Below are 12,807 nucleotides of genomic sequence, written 5' to 3' on the forward strand. Positions count from 1 at the left end.
TTTCTGATATTTCAGGCTTTTTCATTAAGAGATGAGATGAATCATTTTATGTGAGAGAACAGACAATGCAGAATTCCAGTAATACATTCAATTCAAATGGACAGTAATGGTCCATTTTACACCCCAAGGAAAACACTGTTTGTTTTTCAGTCTTCTCATTCATTTGCCATCATTTTTATCTGACTGACTATAGCAAGTAATTTAGGTAAGTAAAAACCCATATAAAATACTTGTGCTTTATCCAGGTAAAGAGCATTACTGTTTTGTGATGACCTCCTGATGGTCCAGCAGTAGAAATATGGTAAATACCACAACCAAAATACATTCTGTATCAACTACATGTTTTACTGGTGATAATGAGCTTGTGTACTCCTGAGCCTCATCAGAAAGCATTATTGCTCACTATATTTTAATCAATATCCCTTAAAGATGCCATGATACAGAAAGTCTGCTACTTAGATTAAATATTAAGCAATTCAGATTACTGAAGTAATCAGTTCCAGCACTAATTGTGTAGTCTTTAGGGATTTAACACCATATGATAACATCCCATAAAATCATTGCTAGTGATACAGTGTTGATTATGAAGATGGCTGCTGATCTTACTAAATTTTTGCTGTTGTAGATAGCATGAAAATCTACTGCTTTATTTGAGAAGTGTGATGTGTAGTTTTTGTCTTGTAGGTGCTGATAATTCCCTTTTGCCTCTTTGTAACCATGAAGATAGTCCAGGGGACAAAGTAAAATTTCATTCTATTCACCCCAATGACTCATTGATGGGTTTGTAAAGAAATAGAATTCACTGTAATTCTGTTATTTTTTAACTTACTTGATATACTCTTTCCTGCTAGATAACACCTTTCTGCTATAAACAGAAGATTGGCTTTCCCATTTATGTGATTTTTATTTATTTATTTATTATTTTTTTATTTATTTTTCCCCAAAGATTTATCTTATAGATCTGGCTGGAAACTTTTTTGGCTGGTTTCTTCAAGTTCTAAAGGTGGCAAAGAAAAGATGGCCAGCTGATGACATAACATCATTCCTGACATTTAAAAGAATAATAAAAAAATCAAACAACAACAACAAAACAACAAAGAAACAACCTCATATCCCTATGTCAGAGTTTTGAGCGGCTGCTCTTAAAAATATAACTTTGAAAAGGGAAAGAAACTAAAGATCATGAGAAAAAAAGATGTAATGTACCAAGATGTATTTTATCGGAGACATGCATTCACTCATTTTTTGACAACGTAGGGTTGAGCTTAACAAAATGAGATGATATAGAAATTACTGTCATGTAAAGGACCAACTCTGGTCTCATTAAGGACAACTGGACTGCAGTTCTCATGAATCTTTTAGCATTGTTGTTCTTGAATATTGTACCAGAGGCTTCATATTTAAAATGAAAAGAAAAAAAAATAATGATGGACTTAACTCTCAGCCAAATAAGCTGTTGAAATACTCAGCACACCCTATTGCATGTGCAGTCAGTCTAGCCAGCCGTTCCATGAAACTTTTTCCTTTTTCCTTTCTTCAGGAACAAGCAATGGAAATACAGTGATCCCATGCTGACTCCGTGTGTCATATTTTATTCAGTAGCTGAATAACAGCTGACTGCTGGGTTTATAGGAACTAAGGGGTACATCATTTAATTTTTCCATTCATGTTTCAATTCCTTCTTGGGAGTTCCCCTAGGGTATAGCATTGTCTGCTCACAAAGTGTGCTCAAGAAAAAAACAACCTAAGAGATCAACTTACTGCAAAATGATCCCTAGGAGGAATGAAAATCTTTGCTTGTGAAAGGTCACCAGAAAAGTGGCAATAGGGTCACTGAATTAAGCTGCACCAGGGGAAAAATCTCTCTAGCCTTCCATGTTGGATTTTGTGCTGACAGTCCCAAAATCTCTAACTTTGCAATTTGAACTAATGAAAACTGAGGAATAAGTTTGGCTCTTTTTTTCTCTCTCTCTCTCTTTTTTTTTTTTTTTTTTTTACTCTGTAAATTGTATGTGACCTCAGCACCATTCTTTTTGTTTGGTTTGCTTTGGTTTTATTTTTATTGTTGTTGCAGAGGCTTAGTGGGCAGTTTGTGTGCTTTTCCCTGAGGCAGTTAGTCAGAAAAGATCAAGGCAGGTTATAATGTTCTTTGCCTGACTGCAGGTTCTGAGGTTGCCAAAGTAACAGCAATGAACTAAATGTCATGTTATCCCTTGGTTTAATGGAAAATTAATTAAGATCATCACTGACTTTATTGAAAGATGTGAGTTTGGTGCCTGAAGAATAAGAGGCTTCTTTTTAATCTCCAGTAAAAACGGGCAGCACTTCTCTATTATTAAGTATTGTATACAGTGTATAATTCCATGAACATGATGACTGCTTTTCTCCTTGTTCATCATGCTAGCAAACTATAGTCTTGGGCAGTTTGCACGGGAGGTTTTGGTCCATTGGCTGATGAGCAGACGTAAAGTTCAGAGATTTGTTTCATTTGGCTATTGCACTGACCTTTCTTTCCTTCTGGTAATCTTCACTGGATGGAAGAGTAAAACCAGATAAAAGCAGATGCTCCTAAAAGAGGGGATGACAGTGGCAGCTGTTTAGGTGAAGTGCCCCTGATATAGAAGCACTGTGGAGGGGCAGAGGCTGAGTGTAGGTGATGGCTGTCTCTGGCATGCAGGCATTCAGACTGGGCTCTGGCCATCTCAGGTCTCAGGTCACCTCCTGGAAATCACGGCCGGGTGGGGGCAGTTCAGCACAGTGGCCTTGACCCACGTACAAGCAGGTGTGGTATGGAGGGAATCAGGAAAATGCTGTCCCCTCTGGCAACTTCCCTGAGCCATTCACTGGACAGCATGATTTAGTCTCAGGAAACAAATTTATTTTGAAAAATAGTCTACAGTAATATATTCTCCCTGACTGTACCCACACTTCATGCTTATCGCCCAGGAAGTAGGTGAGGCTCTTTGATACCACTACCTTAAAATCAAACCATTAATGCCAAAATATGATTTACAAATTTTCCAAGCATCTCTCCTACCAGCATTAACTGCCCCCCTGCTGTTCCTCCTGCAAAGCTGCTTTGCTCTTTCAGTACACAGTATTTGTTCAGTACTGCACTAAACCTTTGTTGCTTTGCAGTATAAAAAAGCTTCAGTTTATACAAATGACATTGAAATGGTTTTGATTAAGTGACAAATAGTCCCGTTTTATGATTGCAACTGTTGGCTTTTTGTATGTTATTTTACAGTTAGTTTTGTGGCTATAAATGGCTTTACAAGCTCCTTTCTGGCATTAATGCAGCAATACAGAACTCCCATAACAGTGTTTTAAGAATTTAGTAGGGTCACCAAGCCCACTTCATAGGGGGAACACATATATATGCAACATCACACTGTCTTTTTTTCCTGTGGTAAATGTCCCAGATAAATCAGAATCTCCCTGTACCTAGCAGTTTGTCTTCTGTTTTAGTTACTGTGTCTTTGGATGACAGTTAGGCTTCATGTCCTTTATTTCCTCTTCCTCTCTGCTTCTGATATATTATTATTTTTTCCAGTGACTGTACCAGAACTCCAGAATCCCATAGCCCCCAAGAGTAATTACAGATACATTACTGAGCAATCCCCTCAGGTAGGTTGGGTCAAGTGCTTTATGTTTTTACAGGTCAGCTATCGAGGAGTGTGGTTGACCTTGCTTCCTCCATAGCTGCCTAACAAGACGGAATTATTTCTGTCATCCAAGTATTTGTGCAGTAGCTGGAGGTTGGCCCTCTCCTGAGTCCGGAGCACCCAGTACCCAAGTAGAGTTGATAGTGGTCATTAATGGAAAATGTGAGGCCCCCATGAAGATTAAAAAACAGATGAAAAAGCCTAGAATGAATGTTACTATGGCTGCATGAGGAGTGAAATGAACATAGTTTGTATCTTTGTCTGATATAGGGTTTGATGACCTACATGCTTGTGCTGATCCTGGAGCTCCTGAACATGGATACAAGACACCCAGTGGAGGTGTCTTCTTTGAAAGTGTGGTAGTCCGGTTTCATTGCCAAGAAGGATACAGGCTTAATGGTACTTCAAAAAAACTTTGTGTGAGACACTTTAATGGCTCACTGAGCTGGAAACCAAGTGATAAACCTGTGTGCCTACAAGAAGGTAAGTCAGCTTTCTTAAAACAGTTCACCAGTGTCAGTGCTTCTCACTTGTGCATGTACCGTGTCCATGTGTCTTTGCACAAGACATAAAAGACTGGAATCTATTTTATTGGATATTATTTGTTATACACTTTAGTTTCCCATACATCCTGTCTGTCCATTGAGTTTGTACTGTGAGAGGTTTTTTTCTGTGTGTGTGTCCGTGTGTTGAAAGGGACTTAAAAGAATCTTAAAAAAAAATAAATACTTTTAACTAGTTACAAATTGATGCAGACAAAAAAAAAATATAACTTCCATTATCAGTAAACTGTTTATAACTATATGTTAAAGCTGTCCACATAATACTGCTTTCTGTAATATCTTACTAGGAAAATATAATTAATTTCCAATGCTATTGCTCCTTTTAATGAGGAGTTTTAAACAATTGTATTTTATGGTATGTGCATGATTCAAGTAAGAACATCAGATATGCATGGAATGCAGAAGTTTAAAGTCATTGGGGAAGTTTACTTTGAGGTAAATCAGACTGCTATGTCATAAAAGAACTTATTTTTATTATAGCTTTTTTCTTAAAATTGTATTTGATTTTAAATATTTAGGGCATTAAATTACTTTCTTCTTGGAGGAATTTGATAGAAGCAAGATTAATCTGAATATCATAAATACACATTTTGGCCAAAAACACCCCCAAGCAACATGAACGATTTATTTCACCAAGTATATTAAAGCTATAACTTGTTCTTTAGGTTGACTTATTTTGGTCAATAGATCTATTAAAATCAACAGACATGAAAAGCATTAGTTAAATTAAGTGTGTATATTTTAGTATTGTGACACCAGCACAATTCACAGAACTATTTGAAGATGTGAAGTCATTAGCAATGCCTCACTGATTTCAAGGTGGAGCAAGATAAACTCTATTTCAGGAGGCCTTCCATCATTTAAAATAAGATAAATGCGCACAGTTCATCCAAAACTAGTCACTTATGTGGCTCATAAACACACTTACTATATCAGATTATGCATCACTCAATGTGTACAAAAACTGCAAATACTTGTTTATGGTGATAGGTGGGTAAGTATGAGAACCCAGTGACAGGACAGGGGCACGTGAAGGTATGTTCCACAACAGGAGCAAGCAAGGCCTGGGGAGATGAGGCCAAGGGGATACATGGGAAGGGGTCAGCCCTGAACAGTGGTCTGCATGAAAGTGATACATGAAATATTTGAGAGAGTAGCCAGAAATAGCTGGTAAGTGGTCCATGGTCTTTCAGGTAGCTGCTCTGTTGGACAAACAGAGGTCTTGGTAAAATATAGATTTGTGAATGTGTTTGCGGCCACAGGCAACAGAGTCATAAGAGACACAGTCTTGAGCTGTCTTGTAGTGTGCACTGAGATTACAGGTAATTTGTAGAACGTAAAGGCAAGCAGGGCTAATAACACCTGCTCATAAATTGTATGAGAATGTGCTGTCAGCTTTGAGGGTGATTATAAAAAAGCAAGCCTAAGGGAGATTGAACAGTACAGTTCCTAACTGATGGGGTAGCTATCTGGGGTAGAACCAGATATGGGATACACATGTCAGTGCATCATTCAGGCAGGACACCTCTTCAATGTGCCTTTGGGGAGTTACAATGCAGTAGTCTTATCAGGAATGTTCCTGGGAACTTTTGGAAAGTATAACAGAAGTATGACCCATCCAAACTTTGCTAGGAGAGGTCATTGACACGGAGATCATGACACCAGTTAAAGAGTTGGATCTACTTTAAAATGAGATTTAACATCTATGTTTATCATAGACAAACAGGTTGGAGAAAATGCTTGGAGGGAAAAGCTAGAGTTTAGGGGAAAGTTGTAGGAGGAAGTCCAAATGACAATTGTGACTGCTGCTCTCAAGAGGGAGCCAGCTGTGCACTGCAAGCACATCCTGTGGTTTATTGCCCTACTTCCAGGACTGAGTGAGTTTCACTTCATTTTCAAAGATGAAATTATATGTGACTTTGAGGAAATTCATAGATCATAGCTGAGAGAAATTACCTTGATAGGAAATCAAGGTAGTAGTAAATCAAGGAAAGTAGGAAATCAAGGTAGTAGGAAATCAAGGGAGTAGTAGTCATTTTATCAGGTGATGCTGGCCGAGAAACTGATACTTAGACTTTGGGCACATACATAGATAGGATGAAATCTTGGCAATTGAGCACTATTCACAGAAGTATTTGAAGATGTGCTATATCCTATGTCAAAACTAGTGCAACACCCTACCAAAATGTGGGCATGAATTACCAGCCTCACTAATAGAATGCATGCCCATTGAAAACTGTGTCCTCGATCCATGTAGCCACAAATATTATCAGGCTGATGAAAGGAGGAAAATGGTATCAAGGCACTAGTACATATGAGCTTGAACACTGTGCCATACCATGGTACAACCCATTAACAAACCACAAAATATAGTGATGGAGTTACTAAAATAGTAGTTTTGAAATAGAACCTGTATCAGCCACTGCAGTTGTTACAGTAAGCATTAACACACTATTGAATATTCATTGAGTACGACCCTTGTCCCCCTCAGACCAGTGGAAATCTGTGGAAGAAGATTCAGATCACAATGCCATCAACAGCAAAACTGCCACTAATGTCAGTGTGATCAAAATTTGATTCAGGTGTTTTTTAAAAAGAAAGAAATTGGAAGATGAGAATGTGATGGATGATGTGGCAACAGTTGCTTAAGAGCTAATCATTAATTTGTAGCACAGAACACTTAAAAACAATTGCAAGCCAATGCTCTGATCAAGCAAAGCACTTTAGCTAGAGCATAACTGTAATTATGTGATTAGTTACGTTAAAGTTCTGCGCTCAAAATTAGGCATACACAAAAATACTTATTATTTAGACTGAAGAGGAGCCCCTGATTTAGGAGTTAGTGAAGCAAGTGCATAAGTACGTTCCTGATTAACAGTGCTTCTCTCAGGTATTATTAAAACAATCCTAGGGTTTAACACTGGAAAAAAAAAAAAGATAAAACGATGACAGAATGAATTCTTATTTCCAATGCACAATATGACCACGGATTCAGCAGAAATACTAAGCAAAGGTTCAATGAGACCTAAGCATTTACTGAAGTGCTTTTTAGAGTGACTTTTTTGTGTATTGGGACCAGAATCATGAGGAAGGAGCCTGATGTGGAAGTGGTCAGCACAGGAGTGTGGTACATCTGCAGAGCAGTCAAGGAGGAGTTACAACAGTGTTTAATTCTCAGCTATCTAATGACAAGTGTAGAAGTCCTCATTGCAGAAATTCTGTAACGATATAAGAAAAGAAATTTGAAATTTGTAGTAACTACTGGTGAAGTAGGAAGTTAACATTTTAACATTTTTCTTTAGATATCACAGGGTGAAATAAATTTTATATTATATTTTCCCAGTTAAGGCAGAGATTGATTGCCGTGTTTGCTGTGATACACTCTACATGCCTCTTAAGCTATTACAGTACATGTAAATGTCAGATACTGCCATCTGATCTTGAACAGCAAAAACACTCAACACTTTGCAGTTCATTTTAAGTTAATCTCAGGAGTTTGCTAAGGGTAGTTACATGTAATTTTATAGTTTTATGTTATGTGCATATAATTGTCTTTATCTGCTGACTAGAACAGTATCACAAAATAATGCTATTTACAAGAGGAAGTAAAGCAACCCATTTCAGAATGCAATTTATCTTGAAAGTGCTCTTCATTGAATTAACATGATTTTATAGGTCTGTCATTTTTTGTTAAGTGGCAGGAGATTATAAGTGTCAGTACAAGAGTAAAGTTGCATGACTAGGTACCCAATAAATGCACTGTCAGAAATCTGTGTGCTTAGAGTTATGTTCTCATGTTGATCTACAGCCTGTTGTGAATGTAACTTCCATCAATTCTAATGTGGCTATGCGCATAAATGCCAAAGCTCTAAGGTAGGAATTTTGTATTTACTGTTTAAAAGGAATATGTCATGTTGTTCATACTTTAATCTAATCTTCTCCCACTGTGATAATGTGGCTGCTGAGACTGTTGCCCTACTTGGAACAAATGCTTCCTCTTTCCTATGAGATTGAATCTAAGTTTGCATTCTGTGAGGGGATAGCAACTAAACTAAGAGCTGTAGCCTGCTCGCCTGTATGCTTCCACAGGCAGACACCTTCGAGATGTCCTCAGTGCCTCATTCTCCCGTTGATAGGGATGATTAACCGGCAGTAAAAGTAGAGGACTAGAGCACGTTTTAGCTACAATTTTTCTGTAGGATATTTAGCACTCATTTCTCTTTGCCTTTGTCCCTGGATCTGTGAGATTGTTTATTAATTTATTTATATATCTCCATCTCTTACCTTTCTTGCCCAGTGTTTACTGTCAATTCCTAATCCTGGTTACAAACATCCCATGATTCATGTAACCTGTGCTTAGTGCAAGGGCCACTGCTCTTAGGCAAAGCTGCTGTGCACTGTTGGGATACAAACAAAGACAGTAAGGGGGAGACATTATTTAATATGCACTGAAATACTTTATTTACCATCTGCAGAATGATCATCCTAACACAGTACTGTGCATTTCATACTACTGAAAGGAAAGAGACAATTTGAATTGTAAATGTTTGTTTTCAAGAGGGCAGGGTCCAGACAAGCTGTCTCTGCATTCAATGCATTCTTCATGACATTCCTTTCATCCTTTCTCCCCATTCCTCTCCATTCCAGCCTGTCAGTATTGGTGCTGGATGTGGTCAAGGCCAATTCAGAGGCCATTCCACAAACACATAGGAGCACTGGATCTCTTTGGATTTGAGTTCACATATGGATGAGTAAGCTAAATGGTGCTAAAGCACAGGCAGGGGCACTGTTCTGCAATTGCACATACTGTTACAGTGTTAGAAATGTCCCGATAAGGTTTTGGCCAAAGCCAAGTAGTACTCCCCAAGCGATTCCTATGAGCACCTCCTGGTTTAGCCTGGACCAGGGGCAATTCTGGGATGGTAAGAATCCACCTGCATAGATTCAAACCATGCTGAGCCAGCTGGTACCCGTGGCTGGTTTGGTTGTCTCCATTGCATCCATGTCATGCCTTTCTTCTGGGTTGCCTTTATGCTCTAGGTGCTCTTTTGAGGATGGAAGGTGGTCCTCCTTCCCTGTGGGCTGGACAAAACAGCTCTGAGATGATGCACATAAACTGAAGCATTATGACTGTAACATTTAACAAATTTTACACTTCACACCAAAAAATATCCTCCTGTGACAGGTGGGAACATGGGTCACTGAAGTCAAGAAGTCCTAATGTACAAAGCTGCATCTTCATCTTTACAAGTCTTATGAGGAGTGGCTGAGGGAACTGGGTGTGTTTGGTCTGGAGAAGAGGAGGCTCAGGGGAGACCTCATTGCTCTCTGCAACTGCCTGAAAGGAAGCTGTGGGGAGCTGGGGGTCAGCCTCTTCTCACAGGTAACCAGTGACAGGACTAGAGGGAATGGCCTCAAGATGAACCAGGGGAGGTTCAGGTTGGAAACGAGGAGACATTTCTTCTCAGAAAGAGCAGTCAGGCACTGGGACGGGTTGCCCAGGGAGGTGGTGGAGTCACCGTCCCTGGGGGTGTTCAAGGAAAGGTTGGACGTGGTGCTTAGGGACATGGTTTAGTGGGTGATGCTGGTGGTAGGGGGATGGCTGGACCAGATGATCTTGGAGGGCTTTTCCAACCTTAATAATTCTGTGATTCTATGATTCTTGAAAGTTAGGCCAAGATGATCATTGCAGCTGGCAAGATACAGGGCCTGACAGCTACACTTACCCAAGGACTGCTGCCTTTGTGCCTCTGGAAGAGAAGAAATGTGTTCTTAACTAGGGTGTGCATTTGGCTGAGACATTTTAATATTCCCACAGTAGATATAAGCAGATCATGTAAAACTCCCAGAAAATAAAGTAAGTCATAGCCATTGCTGTTTGATGCTGGTTAAAGACTGTGTACTCCATTAAATTGTTTAGCAGCTTTCATGGATTTGCTGAACAGTATTTAGAATAAAGCAGTTTATTTTCTAGGACAGGACATTTTAAAATTCAGTCACTTATTCTCAGCTTTTCCAAACAGAATTTGTGCCAGCTAATCCAGTTGCTTGCAGAGAGAGGGCAACTGCAATTTATTCCTGGATAAGTGCTAAACAATACAGCTTCAGCCAGCAGGAAACCATTTGCTCACAAGGCATCAGGAAAAAGAGCTGCAATATTGTCCTGTGTTAGTCCTGTGCTTATCTGGGGCTTGTAATAGACCTGTTATCAAAACCATCCAGGACACATCCTGTTCTCCACCAACATCTAACTGATTAAAATAGTTCTATCCATAGCTGTTATTTGGAATAATGAGAACGAAGTCACTGTAATAGATCTTTGTTACAGAATCAATTTCCCCCACTTTGAAAGTGAAATCTCAGGTGTTACTGCAGTGTATATATACGTCTTTTTTTATTTGTGTAGCAACAGAAAGCTGCTGTGCCAAGAGAGTGAGCTGTCCATCGACATTATCTTCTGTTATCCATCTCAGACCTCCTCCAGAGGGGTTACACAGCAGGATCTCCATCCATCTTATCCCAGCCTTGGAGGCACCTAGGGCAGGCTCTGAGGGACAGCATCCAAGGCTTAACATCAGGCATTTCTTATGGGCATCCTCTGCTGTCTCCTCTGCTGATTAACTTGCCAGAGAGAGAAAAAAATGTCCAGTCTTTGAAGGCGATGCCTGCATCCTCAGCCTAGTGCATTTTGTAACTTTCTGGTAAGGTACACGTCCTCCCAGATTTAGGCATTTATAAATGAATACACTATACAAGAGAAATGGGGACATTTTTGACTAATAAGTCCAGGCCCTAAGCTAAAATTTAGTAGGTACAGTGTATTTTAGAAACCATCCCTAAGTAAAGGTACAATGGAAAACATATTTTAATTGGGGAAGCAACACTCCTCCACTTCATATTAGTAAAATTTTTGATTGAGCCTCATAACAACAACCTACTTTTTGCCTAAATAAATGAAGACATTATGAAACATATTTGCTCTTGTTAGTTTGCATGTGCTATGCCAAATTACAGTTTATCTTGCTTCAAGTTGTGCTTCTAATCAAACAAACAAGTTGTTGCTATTGCTTTACTTTGTGCATACTCACAATTAACTGCTAAAAACAAATTTGTTACCTCTACTTCTTTAGCAAGAATTACCAATGAAAATGGCAGAAACTTTCTCTTTTATGCAAGTCTCAAATGACTTCTGAAACTTCTTTTTTTAATAAATATCACATTCCTAAATTAAGATAATTGCCTCTTGTGGTAGAAGCATTCAGAAAAAAAAAATTGTAAAACAGGCTTATAATATTTTTATTTCCTTGCTATTATTTGAACCACTGTGGGTCTTGATGCCTGGAAATTTTTATCATTGTCTGTGTCACGGATTGACTGCCGGCAGACAAACAGATAATTCCAATTATATTTTCCCAATATTTAATCTTTTCCTCTCTTCTGTTTAATCTCACTTTGCATTTATGAGGAAGATGAATCTACAGTAACCTGGAGTATTTCTTCATATCCTCTTGGCATGTCTCTTAGTTGTTCAGTATATTAGCAGAATATTTTTAACTGTGCCTCACCCTTTTCTTCCACTTCCCACAACATCTTCCATTTTTAAGTCATCTGGATTTTATTTTATACTTTGGTGTCTTTGGCACTGGCACATATGTTGAGTTGTAATAGTGTAATGTAATAGATTCACGTAGCACAGACAGGTAAGAGAGCCCATGCCTGTATATCACCAGAGATTTGTACTTATTTCCCTTTTTGAGAGTATTTTAAAAGCACAAGCACTTGAGATGGTGCTGAGTGCCTTAAAAATCACACCCTCTAAAGGCATATGAATTCAAGCACATAAAATTACCTGATTTAAAACAGAATCAATGAGATTAACATGAAAACATTCTCATAATGAACTCTGTGGAATGGAGCTGGGTAATCCCTTATGGCTGTACCTGATTTTCATTCTGTCTCTCCGCTAACAACCATTTTCCCTTTGTTCCTCATGCCATATTTGTATTTTATCTCTTCTTTCATCCTGTCCTTGGTGCTGTCAAAGAGTTTGACTTCATATGGACTGTCATGTAGTCAGACTGTGCAGTGTAATTTACAAACATGATGAATGGAAAGAGAAAATTAAAAACAGTCTTCCTAAACTCTCTTAATTGTGTTTGTTTGAAAACATCTGGGGGAATGATCCATTATTTTAACACAGTAAACTCTAGTATCATGATATAGACTTTGTAACTGATGGTTAACTAGGGAAAGTATATATTTACTGAAATGCATTTTGTCCGAATTGTTTAAGCAGAGCACTTACATTAACTGATAACTTTTGCTTAAGAGTTTGATTATTGAATAGCTAGACATGTTATTTTTAATTAAGTTAATTTCTTTCTTTATGAAGTCACAGATTGCCTTGTTCCACATGTTGAAGATGCAGAGATTCATAACAAGACTTACAGGACTGGAGATAAGTTAATAATCAGCTGTCATGAAGGATTCCAGATCCGTTACCCTGACTTAGACAACATGGTTTCAATTTGTCAAGATGATGGAACTTGGGATAATCTGCCCATTTGCCAAGGTTTAGT

The 12,807-nt window shown here is 38.5% G+C and overlaps 1 protein-coding gene across 2 annotated transcripts in view; it reads left to right on the forward strand.

The window, feature by feature from the left end:
• SUSD4 (sushi domain containing 4) overlaps window positions 1–12,807 on the forward strand; it is a 72,566-nt gene that overhangs the window by 38,030 nt on the left and 21,729 nt on the right. For both annotated transcript variants that reach the window (XM_083828539.1, XM_083828538.1), the window contains 2 exons: window positions 3,936–4,148; window positions 12,621–12,800. In XM_083828539.1, the coding sequence (XP_083684665.1) occupies window positions 3,936–4,148; window positions 12,621–12,800 (393 nt within the window). The remainder of the gene's footprint in view (window positions 1–3,935; window positions 4,149–12,620; window positions 12,801–12,807) is intronic.

The sequence above is a fragment of the Anser anser genome, assembly GCF_964211835.1.
Source record: "Anser anser genome assembly, chromosome: 3".
In the NCBI taxonomy this organism is placed as follows: Eukaryota; Metazoa; Chordata; class Aves; order Anseriformes; family Anatidae; genus Anser; species Anser anser.